This window comes from Dasypus novemcinctus, chromosome 7 (genome assembly GCF_030445035.2).
Source record: "Dasypus novemcinctus isolate mDasNov1 chromosome 7, mDasNov1.1.hap2, whole genome shotgun sequence".
Taxonomy (NCBI): Eukaryota; Metazoa; Chordata; class Mammalia; order Cingulata; family Dasypodidae; genus Dasypus; species Dasypus novemcinctus.
Window position 1 is genome coordinate 56831685 of NC_080679.1, and position 19285 is coordinate 56850969.

A 19285-nucleotide genomic window follows, 5' to 3' on the forward strand; every position below is an offset into this window, starting at 1 on the left:
TTGTGCAAAAGTTTGTAACTGCTATAGGACAACCTCAAGCCCCTCAGCCTGGCTTTTAAAACTCTCTACAATAGGTCCCAACCTTAACTAACCTTACTGCCAAAAAGAAACTAAGGTCATACCCAACTCCAGTATTTATTGATTTTTCTGCAGTAATGCATTTTCCTTTTTTCTCCACCTGAACATTTTGTGTCATCTGAAGTCTTAGGAAAGCATGACCCAGCTTCTAGTCTATGTTACAAAAAATCCTGTTCACATTTATACACATAACTTGTGTTGGTACTTTAATTGTAATAATACATTGTTGTATAAAAGCATAGAATGATAAAAGGTTTATTTATCTATTTGTTTATTTAGTTAGTTAGGCCAGTAAAAAAATTTATTTGGAAAATGGGGGAAAGAACAGAGCTTGCGAAGAGATGGGAAAGAAAGACGGAAATACACACCAAAATTTGGTGAGGGCCCTTCTAGGTGGAAAGAGCAGGCTCTACCTTGTGTGATTACCTTTTAAACTGTTAATTATTCCATTCCTTTGCTAATGATAAGGGGATGGGCCCCAGTGGTTATTGGTTACTCCACCTATGGTGGGAGCCAATGGTGAGGCCATTTGAAATATCGGCTACCAAGGTCTGGGAAAGCGAAATCAGGACCTCAAGGTTAAACTCAAATCCCAGCGAGGTCTTGCAGCCATGTTGTCTGCTGGCCATTCAGTCTGCCAGGCATGTTGTGGGTTGTCTTCTCCTCCATTACCCTGTACTAACCTGCCTCAACTGCCCCCTCAAAGAATTTACGCCCTTATTCTTAAGGAGGTTGCTGAGGAGCGACATCATTCTTCTGTAGTTACTTCCTGCTGGTTAGGGCAAATAGTTCCTGCTTGACAGGACATAAACCTCTGGCTATTCTATTGAGATTGAGGGACGACAGGTCCAACACTGTGGTTGGAACTTGCTGAAATCCCTGTGTGACTAATATCTTGTTTTGGAAGGCATTGATTCTGGAAGAAATAAACTTAGTTAGAATTTTGAAGATATATGTTCCAACTAAAAGAATAAAGAAGATGGTGGTAAGTGGTCCAAAAGGACTCAAGAGTGAGAAAGTTCAGGTGCCTTCAGAGGCTGCATCCCCCTGGAGTTGGTGAGCTTCATCTTGCAGGGTTTTTTTTTTAAATATTACATTCAAAAAATATGAGGTCCCATTCAACCCCACCGCCCCCACCCCCTACTCCCTCCACAGCAACACTCTCTCCCATCATCATGACACATCCATTGCACCTGGTAAGTACATCTCTGGGCATCGCTGCACCCCATAGTCAATGGTCCACATCATAGCCCACACTCTCCCACGTTCCATCCAGTGGGCCCTGGGGGGATCTACAATGTCCCGTAGTTGTCCGTGAAGCACCACCCAGGACAACTCCACGTCCCGAAAACGCCTCCCCATCTCATCTCTTCCTCCCATTCCCCGCACCCAGCAGCCACCATGACCACCCTTCCCACACCAATGCCACATTTTCTCTGTGGACATTGGATTGGTTGTGTCCATTGCACATCTATGTCAAGTGGGGGCTTAGATTCCACATGGATACTGGATGCACTCCTCCTGCTTTCAGTTGTAGGCACTCTAGGCTCCATGGTGTGGTGGTTGACCTTCAACTCCATGTTAGCTGAGTGGGGTAAGTCCAATAAATCAGAGTGTAGGAGCTGAAGTCTGTTGAGGCTCAGGGCCTGGCTATCATATTGTCAGTCCAGAGATTCAAATCCCCTAAATATATCTTAAACCCCAGCACCAACTACAATTCCAGTAAAGTAGCATGAAAGTCTTGTGAAAAGAGATCCCATCTGAGTCCAGTTCCATCATGCGGAAACACCAGCTCCAAAGAAGGGCCATCTGATATGGCAGTGAACCCCATCTGCCATGACCATAGAACCCGTGGGTCTCTTTATCCCTCAAAAGAACCAATACGTGGGGTTGTATCTACTTTATCTGTCTCTGAGACTCTGCTCAGTCATCTTGAAGGTTTTGAATGCTGTTTAGGACCATTCCAGAGTGATTTATATAGAAATAGCATTTTTCTTGAGAAATAGGCATGTGTCTTCCCCATGCTGTTGTTAGCATGTTAAGGGCTCTGCGATTTTGCAGTACTACCGTAGCACGAGAGTTTGTTTGCTGTTTTAGGACTTCTAAGGGACAGCTAGTTTCTTCTGTGCTGTTAGTTAGCTTTAGGGAGATCTTATACTAGATACTGGGGTTTGGTATAAATTGCCAATCCCAGTGTTCTGTGATGGTGGTTATGCTTAAGACAGCTAGCTAAGAGGGGAATGATAAGAGGCATTGCCCTTTTAGATGTATGGGGAAAATATAAGAAATTAAAACAGACAAGATTTCTTAAGGGGTGTTTGGCTTGCCCTTCCCCTAGCAGTAGGTGTCTGGGCTGAGCTAGAGGGAACAGCTGGCTTTGACACAGACACTACTTAGCTTAGTCTCTTGAAGAGGTGTTTCAGACTGTCCAGCGATTTTCACATGTATGTCCCATCAGGTGCTTTTGGTGAGCTGGCACTTCCTTGGGCAGCTGACTTTACTCAGGTTAAGAACACCCAGCTGGCAGTTCCTTTAACTTCAATAGCTGCAGGAGTGATCAGAACCACAGAATACAGTCCCTTCCATTTTGGCTCTAATTGAGAGTGAGGCCATTTTCCAGTGGGAGTCTGTGAACACCACTCCTATTTCTCCTGGCAATGACTTGCCAAATGAAGACAGAGAAGCGTTTGATTCCTCTAGGCTCTTGGCTATGATGCATAAAAGAATTTATGAACATGCCAGTTTAGTTAGGCCCCAAAAAGAATTTATTTTGGGAATGGGGGAAAGAACAGAGCTTGCTGAGAACTGGGAAAGAAAGATGGAAATACACACCAATATTTGGTGCAGGCGCCTCTAGGCGGAGAGAGCCTGGTGCAAGGTTTATAAACTCAGATGTTTGCAGAGGCCTAGAGGTCCTTGAGGCATGTTATATAAATAACAGGGCTAGATATAAAATCGAAATTATCTAGAGGTAGTTCTTAATCAGCTTCATCAGATTGTTTTGCGGGAATGTAGGCCCTATATTATTAATTAGATTATCACAATTTTCAAGAGAAAATGAAAATCTGGATTTTTAATGTATCTCCAGATTTTTTAAATCGGTAGCCAATTCAGATTATATTAAAATATTTTACAGGTCAGATACACCTACTAGCAGCTATCAATTTACAACGTCTAAATAGTGAAAAAGCCTGACATTTTTAAATTATATACCTGGATTTGAATCTTGAATCAGGCACTTAGTATTGGCTCTGGGATTTGAGGCAATTAGTACTGCCTCTTTGATTCTGTTTTCATATTAGTAAAGTTGGAAAAATTAACCTGCCTTATAGGATTATATGGGGGGGGGGGAAGGCAGTATTAAAAATAATATAGGTGAAGAGGCAGAGTATGCCTCAAATGATAACATCCTGTGTGAAAGATACAGTGTGAAAGGTACTGTGATAGATATTAAGATACAGTGAAGTACTAAAAAGTCCTTACCTTCAAAAAGCTTAACCTAATTTGCTGAAACCTGATATACAATGAAAGCTAACAGTGCAAGGCAGCATAAAGTGAGTATCAAACAACTGGTGGAAACAATAAATATTACCATGCCTCAACTCTATGTTCCTTTCACTTTTTTCCTGTAAATGAACATATAAATATTATCTGCACAAAAATGCCTACCCTAAACACTTTATCTAAATTAAGTACTCCACCTTGTGTTTTCTTTATATACCTGCTTACTTTCTTCATTGTCCTTTTCATAATTTATATATTTGTTTACTTATGTGTAATCTTTCCCCAGTAGCCCCTAAACTACATGGTAGTGGGGACTGTCTCTTTATTCACTATACTATGCCTAGCATCCAGCACAGTGTCACATCACTGGTATTTGGTAGCTTTGAAAGATGGTTAGGACTTCAGTGAATGGAGGTAAGAAGAACACTGGACTGAGTGAGCATCATCAGCAAAGGCAAAAAGATAAGAAAATATTGGGCAAACATTCAGTTTGGTTAGAGCATAGGTCCCTTGAGAAGAATACTGGGCAAATAGACTCCAGTAGTACCATCCACACAGCACAGTTCAGCATTATTAAATACTTATATTTGAGTTACTCTGGGTTCAACAATGAGTGAAATCCTTGCCTCTGAGCAGTTCACCACATAAAATAGTTAGGTGTGTAGGTTTATTTACTGGTTTCGCCACTTAAAAGCTTTAAGACGTTGTTCAATTTTCTCAGTTTTCTCATCTGTAAAACAGTGATAGTAATGGCAGCTACTGAGTAGTAATGTTACACAATTAAATGTGAATCTTTCTAAAGCATTAACTCAATGCTTGCCAAATAGCAAGGACTTAATACAAGTTAGCTATTATCAGTAACAATAATAACTTTTATTAATACTACAAACAACTGAAGAAGACAGCCAGGAAAACAGTGCATTGTAAAACAATGGGAAAGTGCTATAGAAAGGAATCCCTTCTTCCAGGCCGGTAACCTGAAGGTCATTCTTGATTTCTCCCTTACCACTGCATATCCAAATCAGTCATCCAGTCACAGTAAAACTATTCTCAAATATTTTTAGAAACTTACCTCTCCCTGTCCACTAACTTAGTTCTCTGGCCTGAACTCTCACTGCAGCCTTGAGGCTAAATGGCTTCCCTGCCTCTTTATTAGCTTTGCTCCCTAATCACCCACTCTCTCTCCTGTATAAAAATTTTTTTTAAAAAGTTTATTTATTTCTCTCCCCTTCCCACCCCACCGCGGTTGTCTGTTCTCTGTGTCTATTTGCTGCGTGTTCTTTGTCCACTTCTGTTGTCAGCGGCACGGGAATCTGTGTCATCTTGCTGTGTCAGCTGTCTGTGTGTGCGGTACCATTCCTGGGCAGGCTGCACTTTCTTTCGCACTGGACGGCTCTCCTTACAGGGCGCACTCCTTGCGCGTGGGGCTCTCCTACGTGGGGACACCCTTGCGTGGCATGGCACTCCTTGAGCGCATCAGCACTGCGCATGGGCCAGCTGCACATGGGTCAAGGAGGCCTGGGCTTTGAACTGCGAACCTCGCATGTGGTAGACGGATACCCTAACCACTGGGCCAAGTCTACCCCCTGTATAAAATTTTAGTAAGATATATGTGCTTGTTTATATATATATATGCTTGTTTTTAACTTTGAGAATAAAACCATAGGATTTATCTCTTGTCCCTAATACTTAGCATAATTCCTAGAAGATAAAAGTTAGAAAAGAGGCACAGAAAGGAAGGGAGGAAGGCAAGAGGGAGAAGGAAGAGATGAGTGGGAGGGGGAGAATTTAGTCTTAAAGTCTCCCAAATTCTAAGAAAGTAAAAAAATTTTAGTAGGAAAGTAACAGGGTGAACATAGTACTTTAGAGTATTCTCTGGCATCACAATATAGGATGGACACTAAGAATCAGAGAACATAGCTAGCAAAGTTCAATTTGAAGACTATTTAATAGATTGAGATTATGAGAACTTTTTTTAACTTGTAGCAATAGTAATGGTGATAAACTTAATTAAATGTGGAAAGTGAAGGAAAGGAAAAGGAGGTAAAGATGAACTTTGAAATCTAATTAATTAGGAAGTTCTTGATGCCATTAACAGAGATAAGGAATAGAAGAGAAAAAATAGCTCTGAATAATATAGGAAAATGGTATGGCAAGATGGATACATTGAAATAAGATTGTTTCTTTGATATCGCCCTCATTGCCTGTCACAGTATGTATTTTAACTATTAAATACTCATTGAATCTCCTATTGGGGATGATCATTTCTGTATATAGAACTAGCAGATCTAATGACAATTTCCACTATTATCCAGTTGTTAGATGTAAGCACCTTACACAGATACTTTTGTAATAACGTCTTTAAAACAATTTCTGTCTTCAAAATACAGTTTTATCCTGTTTCTCTCATATTCAAGATCTCTTCCCCAGAATACATTGCAAGCTTATTTTGGTGATTTCTTTTATCAACCAAAACCATAGATATTTGTTATTGCGCAAGTTTGAAAAGTCTGAGAGGGCACTAGGGGTACGTTACGTCCATAACCACTGCAAGCTGAGTTCTTATTGTAGCATGCTGCCCTTTTTTTTTTTTTTCAGTGTGCTTTATTAATGGTATATGACAAAACCCCTTCTCAATCCTTAGGGGGCCTGGGATGGAAGCTGTGAAGGATAGGCGATTCTCAGTGTTGAGGGATGGAGTTGGAGTTAGAATACCCAAGCAACTGACTTCCTCTCTCTTCTTAAGCTTTTACTGGGGCTTGGTGTCCATGGCTTCTTATGCTTTGGAGGCAATGTGGACCATAAGGATCACCACCCTGTTGTTGTACCCAAATTCATTGCCATACTAGGAAATTACTTTGTCGAAGTGGTCATTGAGGGCAATGCCAGCCCTAGCATCAAAAGTGGAAGAATGGGTGTCAGTGTTTAAGTTTCAGGAGACAGTATGCCCTTTAAGGAGCCCTCTGACTCCTGTTTTACCACCACCTTAATGTCATTTTATTTGGCCACTTTCTCCAGATGGCGTGTCAGAGGTACTAGGGACACACTGGGGGTGGGGTTGTGGAAGGCCACACCAGTGAGCTTCCCATTCATCTCTGTGATGACCTTGCCCACTGCTGTGGCAGCTCCAGCCCCACAGCTGTCATGCCACATTTTCCCAGAGGGGTCATCCACAGTCTTCTGCCTTGCAGTGATGGCATGGACTGTGTCATGAGTCCCTCCACAATACCAAAGTTGTCATGGATGACCTTGGCCAGGGGAACCAGGCAGTTGGTAGTACAGGAAGTATTGCTGATGTTTTTGAAGGAGCTGTCATACTTCTCATAGTTCATACCCATCACAAACATGGGTTATCAGCCAAAGGAGCATAGATAATGATTTTCTCTCTTTTTCTAAAATCAATTTTATTGATACATATTAATAAAGCATACAGTCCATCCAAAGTGTACAAGCAGTTAGTACTAGGTTTAATCATGGTTGTGCATCTATCACTTTAGGCATTATTAGAGCATTTTTGTTATTCCAGTAATAATAATAATAACAAAAAAACCCACAAACAAAAAAAGCTGTATCCCTTAATAATCACTTCTCAATCTCCCTATTCTTCCCCTGCCATACATAGTTGCTATTCTGTTTCCATCTTTCTATTTGTATTTATATTTTATATAGATGGAGTAAAACAGTATATAGTAAATTTTGTGTTTTATTTCATTTAGTATATTTCCTTTGTTTTCCCCCTAATGGCAGATTATTAATATATTTCTATACACTATTGTCCATATTTTGCTTTTGGTATTTTTGCCTGATACTATCATCTTACAACATTAACATACGTTTGTTTAGTGTCAAAGAAAAACAGTCTTATATATGCAATATTACCCATATTCATATTTCACATAAGGTTTCGCTAACTATACAGTCCTATGTTACATTTTTTAGTTTTCCTTCTAGTAATATTCATGACATTAGACTTTCCCATTCAAACACTATCATACCCATATATTAGCACTGCTAATTACAATCACTATGATGTTCTTTCACCATTTCTGTTCATTTACAAAAATTTACAAACGACCTTTTTACCAATTTTGCACAGATTAAACCTCAGCTTTTCATTCTCTAACCTCATTCTATTTTCTGGCGACTATATTCTAGTTATTAACTCCTTGAGTTTACACAGTCTATTAAGTTCATAATAGCACAGTCATATGGTATTTGTCCTTTTGTGTCTGGTAGCTTCACTCAATGTCCTCCAGATTCATCCATGTTGCCATATGCTTCATGACTTCATTTCTTCTTTCAGCTGCATAATATTCTATCATGTTTATGTATCACAATTTGTTTATCCATTCCTCAGTCAGGGACACCTGCGTTATTTCCATCATTTGGCAATCGTGAATAAAGCTCCTATGAACATCAGTTTGCAGATGTCTGTTCATGTCACTGCTCTCAGTTCTTCTAGGTGTATACTTCATAGTGGTATTGCCAGGCCTCATGGCAAATCTATATTCAACTTCATTTGGAACTTCCAAACAGTCTTCCACCATGGCTGTACCATTCTATAATCCCACCATCAGTGAATAAGCGTTCCTATCTCTCCACATCCTCTCTAACACTTGTAGTTTCCCATCTTTTTAATAGTGGCCATTTAATAGGTATGAAATGGTATCTCATAGTAGCTTTGATTTGCATTTCCCTAATTGCTAGTGATGTTGAACATTTTCTCATGTGCTGTTTTTTTTTTTGCCATTTTTCTTCTGTGGACAAATGTGTATTCAAGTTTTTGACCATTTTTTAATCAGATTGATTGTCTTTTTATTGTTGAGTTGTAGCATCTCTTTATGTATCATGGATATTAAACCCTTATTGGATGTATGATTTCCATATATTTTCTGTCACTGAGTTAGATGCCTTTTCACCCTTTGGACAAAATACTTTGCAGTGCAAAAGCATTTATTTTGAGGAGGTCCCATTTATTTTTTCTTTTGTTGCTCATACTTTGGGTGTAAGGTCCAAGAAACCACCACCTACCACAAGATCTTGAAGATATTTTTTTCCTGATATTTTCTTCCAGCAGATTTATGGTCCTGGCTTTTATATTTAGGCCTTTGATCCATTTTGAGTTGATTCTTGTATAAGGAGTGAGATAGAGGTCCTCTTTCATTCTTTTGGTCTTGGATATCCAGTTTTCCTAGGACCATTTGTTGAAGAAACTGCTTTGTCCCAGTATTGTGGACCAGGTAGGTTTGTCAAAATTCAGGTGGCCATTGGTGAGGGTCTATTCCTGGGCTCACAATTCTATTCCATTGGATCAGTGTGTTTGTCTTTTATGCCAATACCATGCTGTTTTGATCACTGTAGTTTTGTAATATGTTTTAAGGTCAGGCAGTGAAAGTCCTCCCAAATCGCTCTTCTTTCTTAGGATATTTTTGGCTATTTGGGTGTACTTTCCCTTCAAAATAAATTTGGTATTTGCCTTTTCTCCTTCGGTAAAGTTGGCTGTTGGAATTTTGATTGGTATTGCATGGAATCTATAAATCAGTTTGGGTAGGATTGACATCTTCACAATATTTAGTCTTCGAATCCATGAACATGGAATGTCTTTCCATTTTTTTAGGTCTTCTCTGATTTCTTTTAGTAGTGTTTAGAGTTTTCTGAATATAGGTCCTATATATCTTTGGTTAAATTGATCCTGGGTATTTGAGTCTTTTTGTTGCTATTTATTGTAATTGGAATTTTTTTCCTGATTTCCTCCTCAGACTGTTCAATACTAGTGTACAAAAACATTACTGATTTTTGTGTGTTGATCTTGTATCCTGCCACTTTGCTGAACTTGTTTATTAGCTCAAGTAGCTTTGTTGTAGACATTTTGGGTTTTCTAAATATAGGTTCATGTCATCTGCAAATAGGGAGAGCTTTACTTCCTCTTTTCCTATGTGGATACCTTTTTTCAATCTTATTTAATTGTTCTAGATAGTACTTTTAGTAAAATGTCAAATAACAGTGGTGATAGTGGATATCCTTGTCTTGTTCCTGATCTTAGAGGGAAAACTTCCAGCCTTTCCCAATTGATTACAGTGTTGGTCTGGGTTTTCATATATGTTTTTTTATCATATTTATGAACTTTCCTTCTATTCCTATCTTTCAAAGTGTTTTTATCAAGGAAGAATGCTGGATTTTGTTGAATGCCTTTTCTGCATTGATTGAGATGGTCATGTGTGTTTTTCTTTCAATTTGTTAATATGGTATATTATGTTAATTGATTTTCTTGTGTTGAATCACTCTTGCATACTAGGAATAAATCCCACTTGGTCATGGCATATCATTCTTTTGATGTGCTATTGGAATCTATTTGCAAGTATTTTGTTAAGAATTTTTGCATCTATGTTTCATTAGAAAGATTAGTCTGAAATTTTCTTTTCTCGTATTATCTTTATTGGCTCTGGCTTTAGGGTGATGTTGGCTTCATAAAATGTGTTGGGTAACTTTCCCTCTTCATTTTTTTTTTAATGCTTATTTATTTATTTATTTCTCTCCACCACCCCCCCAATTGTCTGTTCTCTGTGTCTGTTTGCTGCATCTTGTTTCTTTGTCCGCTTCTGTTGTTGTCAGTGGCATGGGAATCTGTGTCTCTTTTCTTGTTGCGTCATCCTGTTGCATCAGCTCTCCCCATGGGCGGCGCCACTCCTAGGCAGGCTGCACTTTCCTTCGCACTGGGTGGCTCTCCCTATGGGGCACTCCTCCTGCACGTGGGGCTCCCCCACGTCGGGGACACCCCTGCGTGGCAGGGCACTCCTTGCGCGCATCAGCACTGTGCATGGGCCAGCTCCACATGGGTCAAGGAGGCCCGGGGTTTGAACCGCGGACCTCCCATGTGGTAGACGGACACCCTAACCACTGGGCCAAGTCTGCCGCCTCTCTTCATTTTTTCTGGAAGACTTTAAACAGGATTGGTGTTAATTCTTCTTGAAATTCTTGGTAGAATTCACCTGTAAAGCCATCTGGTTCTGGACCTTCTTTTTTGGGAGAATTTTGGTGATCAATGAGATCTCTTTAAATATTATTCATTAGTTGAACTCTTGTATTTCTTGTAGAGTCCGTGTAGGTTATTTGTGCATTTCTAGGAATTTATCCACTTCATCTAGGTAGTCTGATTTGTTGGCACACAGTTTAATATTCTCTTCTGATTCTTTTTATTTCTGTGGGGTCAGTTGTAACTTTCCCCTTTCATTTATGATTCTCTTTATTTGCATCTTCTCTTTTTTGTTTTTGTTTTTGTTTTTTGCTTTCTAGCTAAGGGCTTGTCAATTTTACTCATCTTCTCAAAGAACCAGCTATTGGTTTTGTTGATTTTCTTTATTTGTTGTTGTTGTTCTCAATTTTTTTTTTTAACTTCTGCTCTATTCTTTGTTATTTCTTTCCATCTCTTTGCTTTGGAAATGGTTTCCTGTTCTTTTTCTACTTCCCCAAGAGTTCACTTAGGTCTTTGATTTTAGCTCTTCTTTTTTAATATAGGCATTTTAGGGCCATAAATTTCCTTCTCAGCACTACCTTTGCTGTATACCAAAAGTTTTGATAAGGGTATTCTTGTTTTCATTCATCTCGAAATATTTTCTAATTTCACTTAACAATTTCTTCTTTGACCTACTAATTATTTAGGAGTGTGTGGTTTAACCTTCACATATTTGTGAATTTTCCCCTTTCCTGTCTATTGATTCCAGCTTCATTCCGTTATGATCTGAAAAGGTGCTTTGTATAATTTCAATCTTTTTATATTTATTGAGACCTACTTTGTGACCCAACATATGGTCTATCCCAGAGAAAGATCCATGAGTACTTCAAAAGAATGTATAACCTGTTCATGTGGTATGCAACCTCCTGTATATTTCTCTTAAGTTTAGCTTGTTTATCATGTTCAGTTTCTCTGTTCCTTGTTGATCTTCTCTCTAATTGTTCTATCTAATAATGTGAGTGGTGTATTGAAGTCTCCAACAATAAGAAAGTCTCTTCAGTGAGAAATGTCATTTCTCCCTTCAGTTTTGCCAGAGTTTGCCTCATGTATTTTGGGGCACCCTTGTTAGGTGCATAGATGTTTATGACTGTTAGGTCTTCCTGGTGGATAGTCCCTTTATTAATATGTAATGGCATTCTGCATCTCGTAAGTTTTTTGCATTTAAAATCTGCTTTGTCCAATATTAGCATACTTCCTCGGTTCTTTTTCGATTACTGTTTGCATGGAAAATCTTTTTCCAACCTTTTCACTTTCAGGCAATTTGTATTCTTAGATTAGGATGAGTTTCTTATAGATAGCATATGGATGCCTCATGTTTTTTATCCATTCTGTCAGCCTATATCTTTATATTTTGTCTGTCCTTTTTTTTTCCTCTCTCTCCCCTATCTTTTCACTCTTTTGGTTATCCTTTCTGATAGTCTTCCCTTCTACACTATCCTCCAAGCCTCTCTTTCTTTCAGGCTGCAAGGTTCCTTTTAATGCATCCTGCAAAGTTGGATTCTTTTTTATGGAATTGCTTAGGTTCTGTTTATTTGTGAATATTGTAAATTCACCTTTATATTTGAATAAGGATAGGTTTGCTGGATAGAGAATTCTCAACTGGCAATTTTTCTCTTTTAGTAACCTAGTTGTATCATACCACTGTCTTCTTGTCTCCATGGTTTCTGATGAGAAATCCATACTACATTTTACTCTGGGCATCCCTTGTATGTGATGATTTGCTTCTCCTTTGGTGCTCTCAGAATTTTATCTTTATCTTTGGCATTTGACATTCTGAGTACTACGTGTCTTGGAGTAGGTCTTTTCAGATTTATTCTGATTGGGTATCCTGTGCTTCTTAAACATATAAATTCATTTCTTGCATGGGAGTTGGGAAATTTTCAGCCATTGTTTCCTCAGATAATCTCTCTACCCTTTTTCCTTTCTCTTCTCCTGGAACTCCTATGACAGATAGACACATATGTTGCTGCACTTCATGTTATCATTCAGTTCCCTGAGCCCCTGCTCAATTTTTCCCATTCTTTTCTCTCTCTGCTCTTTTCTCTTTCATTTCAGCTGTTCTTTCTTCTTTCTATTTCTATTTATTTATATTTCTTCTATCATTTAGAGTCTACTGTTGTATACCTCTATGTTTTTAAAATTTTTTAATTATCTTTTTTTAAAGTTAATAGATCACATAAAACATTTTACTAAAAACCATAAGAAGTTCCCATATACCCCACACCCCTACGCCCATCAATTTTAATTGTATTTTTTTAAAGACACATAGATCACAAAAAAATGTTATATTCAAAAAATATAAGAGGTTCTCATATATCCCCCACCCCCCCTCACCCCACTCCTCCCACATCAACAACCTCTTGCATCATTATGGCACATTCACTGCATTTGGTGAATACATTTTGGAGCACTGCTGCACCACATGGATAATAGTTTACATTGTAGTGCTTTCAGTGGGTTATGGCAAGATATATAATGTCCAGTATCTGTCCCTGCAATATCATTTAGGATAACTCCAAGTCCCAAAATTGCCCCCACATCACATCTCTTCTTCCCTCTCCCTGCCCTCATCAACTACTGTGGCCACTTTCCACATCAATGCTACAATTTCTTCCATTACTAGTCACAATAGTTCCATAGTAGAATATCAGTAAGTCCATTCTAATCCCTATTTTATTCCTCCCTCCTGTGGACCCTGGGATGGTGATGTCCAATCCACCTCTGTATCAAGAGTGGGCTTAGATTCCACATGGATAATGGATACAATTCTCCTGCTTACAGTTGTAGGCACTCTCGGTTCCCTGGTGTGGTGGTTGACCATCTTCACCTCCCTGTCATCTGACCATGGTAAGCCCAACGAACTAGAGGGTAGGAGTTGCAAATCTGCTGAAGCTCGGCCCAGTAGGATCTAATGTGTTTTTCAATCTCACCTATTGTAGCTTTCATTCCCATAAGCTTGTTGTTTTTCTATTCAGGTGTTCAAATTCTTCTTTGTACTCACCCAGTGTCCTCTTAATGTCCTCTTTATCTCTTTAGCCATATTGTCTTTCAGCTCTTTGATTTGATTTAGGAGATTCATATGAACCTCATTGATCAGTTTTCTCGAATCTTATGGCTCATCTGGGGTTTTGATATATTCTTTTGCTTGAACCATAGCTTTCATTTTCTTAGTATGGCTTGTAATTTTTTGCTGATGTCTAGGCATCTGATTATGATGATAAGTTTACTCTGATGTTCAATTTCTCTTGCACAGGGATTTAGTGGCAGGAGGCTGAATATTACTAACATTCTTTGATTCTTGGTTCAATCTGTTCTAGATCTTTATGATGATCCCTGTTTAGTTGCTTAAATTCAGACCACGGACCCAGTAATGGATTGCATACCTGCTTCCAAGAGCCTTGGGGAGGGAGTTGTCAAGGCCAGAAAAAGCCTTACATTTATTTACTTTTTATTTCCTTGCATGCACTTCCTTGATCCTCCAGCAGATGGCACTCTACAGCAACCCTCTCAGTTTAGACCCTCATTGGAATATGTTGGCTACAACACCAACAACAGTGTGACAGAGGATCCTGCCTGGAGGCTAATCAGAGCCTGGCAGTTCAAACTTTGTCACAGATTGTGCTCCAGCCTTTGCCGGCAGCCCCACTTTTCCTGGGTAGGAAATAATTCCACTCCTCTCTGCATGCCCAACAACCAGTCACATTCAGTTGGGAGGGTGTGTATGAGAGTTGGATCTCTTTAATCCCCTGCTGGTTCCCAGGGCAAACAATGGCATAGTCCCACACAGTCTGGAGGCTCATGGGATACAGCGGACCAAATGTGTTGGCCAAAAGCTCAGTCAGTCTTAAGCTATGGCCCTCTCTCTCCCCTTCCCTGGGAAGTCAACTCTGTGGGACCCTCTGTTCATAGCTACCAGTCAGAGGCTGGAGAATTCAAAGCTGTCTGCTCTGAGGGTAGAGGGATGGGCACCTACAGCTTTTTACTCACAGAGTTTCCCCATTGAGGTTCTTTCCCTTTGCCCCTCTCTCTTCAAGGTGGTGTCCAGTCTTTCCTTGGTGCCCTAAACCCTAACTTTTTTTCAGGCCATTTCTGCCTATCCTCTAGTTTTTTTTTCTAGAAGAGAAGTAAATCTCTAATCCTCCATCTTCCCAGAAGTCCAGTGATAGTGACTCTCTTGGCCCCACCCTTGAAGTGATCCCTAGCTTTCTCCAGGGTCATGAAGACACCGGTGAACTCCACAACGTATTCAGCACCAGCATCACCCCATTTGATGATGGCAGGATATCACTCCTGGAAGATTCCCATTGATGACAAGCTGCTGTTTCTCAGTCTTGCTGGTGCCCTTGAACTTGCCATGAGTTGACTAATACTGGAACATGTAGACCATGTAGTTGAGGTCACTGAAGAAATCGTTGATGGCAACAATCTGCACCTTGCCAGCGTTAACAGCAGCCCTAGTGACCAGGTGCCCAATACAGCCGAATTCATTTATTGCAACCTTACCATTTTGTCTCAGGAATGCAGCTTTCTGTCACCTAGAGAGGAGCAGAGAGCCTAGAATGCTGCTTTTTAAGCCATACATATTTGAAACTACTTGAAATACTAATGTTCTGATATATTATGATTAATTTGAAAATATGCCTTCTAGTTATAATGTATAGTTTTGTTCTCTGTTTTTACAATCTTAAAATTATAAGAAGTTCACTCTATTTTTTTTTCTTTCAGAACGGGTGGGATTATTCCTCCAGTAGCTCAACGGCTTCACAGAGAAAATATTCAACGAATAGTGCAAGAAGCTCTTGCTACCAGCAGAGTCTCTCCAAGTGAACTCTCAGCAATTGCAACTACCGTAAAACCAGGACTTGCTTTAAGCTTGGGAGTAGGCTTATCATTTAGCTTACAGCTGGTAGACCAGTTAAAAAAGCCCTTTATTCCCATCCATCATATGGAAGCCCACGCACTTACCATTAGGTTGACCAATAAAGTAGAATTTCCTTTTTTGGTTCTTCTGATTTCTGGAGGTCACTGTCTTTTGGCATTAGTTCAGGGAGTTTCAGATTTTCTGCTTCTTGGGAAGTCTTTGGACATAGCTCCAGGTGACATGCTTGACAAGGTGATGTTTATTTAAGAATTAATTTCTCCATTTTTTTCTGTTACGGTATCTTTCAATTAAATAATGATAGATGCACTATTACCATTCATCTAAATACTTCTGAGTAATATCTTATTAGACTAAAAAGAAAGTATGCACAATAAGGAAAAGGAAAAATAGTTATTAATCTTAATTTTGTAAAAGATTTTTTCCTGCCCATTCATAATAAAATGATAGAAAGTTTGTGTCAGTACATAAAGGCTCAAATAATTTGCAGATGCAACTATATGTTTAATCAAATAAAATATGTGAAAGTACTTTGTAAACTGTTAAGTACTGTTGAGATATAAAATACGAGGATGTAGAGATGAACATAAGGACATTAAAGATACACAAAATTCTGTGATTAAATCCCAAAATTATTGGTACCATAGACAAGCAGATTCCTTCTTCCTTTATTTCGGAATACTAGAGTCTGCTGCCATATTTTAAAAAAAAAAAACAGCTGCTGTCAACTGCTGACAAGATTGAAAGAAAGTACAGGTTCATATTTGGAAGTTCTTCATTAAGCAATGATTGTCACCTTCACCCTATTTTCCAACCCCAAAAGAAAAACAAAAGTAGACAGAGAAGCCATGAACTTGGCCACTGTTTTGCTCAGGTTGTCAGAAGGAAGAGTGTTAATGTTTTTTCTGACCACCATGTTTTGTTCATTCATGTTCTTTTAGTAATAATTCATTTCCTTTACATCTTTGGGTTTCAAAATGTACAATTTTATGACTTCTTTAAAAATATGTTTTTGTTTTTGATAGGTAGCAAGAAGACTTTCTTTAATAAAACATCCAGAGTGCTCCACCATGAGTGGTGGGAAAGCTATAGAGCATTTAGCCAAACAAGGAAATACATTACCTTTGGATTTCAAAGCTCCCATGCAGCGTGCTAAAAACTGTGATTTTTCTTTTTCTGGATTGCAAAATATTGTTGGCAGTATAATAATGCAAAAGGAAAAAGAGGAAGGTATATTTCTAATGCACAACATTGCATAGATAAAGAATACTTGATTGTGTCTAAAAATACTCCTCATTTCTATAGGTATTGAGAAGGGGCAAATCCTAGCTTCAGCTGCAGACATTGCTGCTACAATACAGCACACAACAGCATGCCACATTGTGAAAAGAACACATCGTGCTATTCTGTTTTGTAAGCAGAAAGCCTTGTTACCTCAGACTGATGCAGTACTGGTATGTGATTGTCATGGCGTTATATAGCAGTAGTTACTACTTTACAATATGTTACTTTTCTTTGAAGAGCTTAATAGACCCCATACAAGGTGAAGAGGTCTTTAAGCCATCTGTTGTCTCTGATGGTGTGAAATTATGTATAATAGGGAAGACCCACAAACAGCCATTTCTTGTACAGTTGTTGCAACTTTATGGGACATCAGAACAGCCTGTGTGGTAAAAAAAAAAAAAAAAAAAAAGTCCAAGGCCCCATCTTCTCATTTAATTTGTAAGAAAGTTTTTAGTAAAGAAAACAAATGCAAATACTGCTGTCACTGTTTTTACAAAAACCGACCAGTTTCCTTTATGTTTATTTGTGTTCCTTCGATGACATGCTTTCTGTTTAACTTTATCTTAAATGTGTCTTTTGAAAATTACAAACTAAAGTGGGAAAATGTTTAAATGATGCTAGATTTACTAATCAGGAGATTACATAAATACTAAAAGATAAAAGGTTTTTTTAATTAGGTAGTAAAGTGGGAAAATGCTTATAAGTAAAAAACAAGGTGGTCAAAATTATTCATGTAGTAATATTGCAAATATATTAAAGAAATATTTAGAAAAAGATTGGGAAAAAAGGGACAAAAAATGTTACTAGTAATTATATGCTAATATTGAAATTGTTAGCAATCTTTTCTTCTTCAAATTTTTGTTATACAGATAAAGCATTTGCCCAGTACCCACCATTATCAAAATGTGGTTTTTTAAAAATTGTATGATATTGGTATTTTCCCCAGGCTTAGCTAACAACTTGGATCATATTCATATGTGTTAGCTGTTAATGTTGGTCTTCTCAATTCTTTCAGGTTGTTTCTGGAGGTGTTGCAAGTAATCTCTATATCCGAAAAGCTCTGGAAATTGTAACAAATGCAACACAATGTACTTTGTTGTGCCCTCCCCCCAGACTGTGCACTGACAATGGCATTATGGTTGCATGGTAAGTCATGGAGTGTATATGCTTTTTTTCACAATTATGTAAAAATTTATTGCCATTTCATGATACAAAATATTCCTTTAAATCTTACATATCCTAAATAATTCTTATTTAGGAACGGGATTGAAAGATTACGTGCTGGTTTGGGCATTTTATATGACACAGAAGGCATCCGCTATGAACCAAAGTATGTGGTAGCTTTATAACCTTTATGCAAGTTGCAGTATAAAAATCAAAACCTAGATTTTACTTTTATGTATGAGGATTTCATTGACAATCTGGTAGTACTTGAAGAAAAGTCACATTAATTCCTTTTATAAATCTAGTAGTTTGGCAACCATAAGAAATATTTTTGCTACAATATCAAATTCTAAAAGTTTTGACAAATACTTTGACAAATACATTTGACAAAAAGTTTGACAAATGAATTAGAAGCAGTCATTGGGTAGGGGTGATGGAAATTCCCTTATTTAAGACCAGAATGGAAGCCATGTTCATAATTTGGACTTGGTTATGTCAAGGAGATATCAGGACCAATGGTATGCTGGGAAACTTAAGGAAAATGTGCAAAAACATTCAGGTGAGAGACTGTGTGGCAATTATGCTCTTCCACAAGTAGTTGAAAAATAGCCAAAAAATAGCTGTTTGTTGAAATCCTTTTTTCCTCTCCAAAATCAAAGTTCAAGGAATTGCACACATTTTCAATTTGCCTTCAAGTTCTGGTTGAACAGTTAACTGGAATCATGAAGGACAATTCCTTTTCATAAGCTAACATAATTCTGTCCTGAGCATTGTTTCATCTGGTGTTTTAAAACTTGTCAGCATTATAGTCTATAATTAGACATGAACTTTGCTATATGAACCACAGACTATTAAGGCTGATCATAAATGAACAGAATTTAGTTAGTAGTGTCAGAAGAAATCCCTTAGGTTGATAGGGTAGTCTCACATAAAGTATGTCATCTGATCCAGTTCTATGCTTTCGTGGCAGCATTGAGGCTGAAGATGATCATTTTTTCCAGGTTGTGATTCATTCTAAGTCTTATCTTAGACAATACAGAAAAGCAGAAATCTAAGGAAAAAATATTTACTGAAGAAGAACAGAGAATGACTTCTGCCTGTCGTGGCAGAGAAGGGTAGAAAAGGGGCAAGTCACCTTTTGAATCCCTAGAGCAGAATTGATAGAAACCTAGGAATTTCTAAAATATGAGTGGCTGCGGTTTTGATTTTAACTGTATGGTAAAATGTTTTGACCCTTTTAGCTTTGTAGAAAATCATAAGGCATTTTTCATCATTTTTCTATTTCATTTTAAGTTTTTTTTTTTTTAATTTTAAATGATTTATTTCTCCTAAAATTTTCTACTGGTGATTTTTTTAACTTTTTA

The 19285-nt window shown here is 38.2% G+C and overlaps 1 protein-coding gene across 2 annotated transcripts in view; it reads left to right on the forward strand.

Annotated features, from left to right (window-relative positions):
* The window catches only part of OSGEPL1 (O-sialoglycoprotein endopeptidase like 1), a 32313-nt gene that overhangs the window by 1626 nt on the left and 11402 nt on the right, over positions 1 to 19285 (forward strand). Inside the window, exons 3-7 of one of the 2 annotated variants that reach the window (XM_004452537.3) lie at positions 15320 to 15707; positions 16499 to 16703; positions 16779 to 16927; positions 17773 to 17903; positions 18016 to 18087. In XM_004452537.3, coding sequence (XP_004452594.1) covers positions 15320 to 15707; positions 16499 to 16703; positions 16779 to 16927; positions 17773 to 17903; positions 18016 to 18087 — 945 coding nt within the window. The remainder of the gene's footprint in view (positions 1 to 15319; positions 15708 to 16498; positions 16704 to 16778; positions 16928 to 17772; positions 17904 to 18015; positions 18088 to 19285) is intronic. The other variant, XM_004452538.2, reaches the window with a different exon arrangement.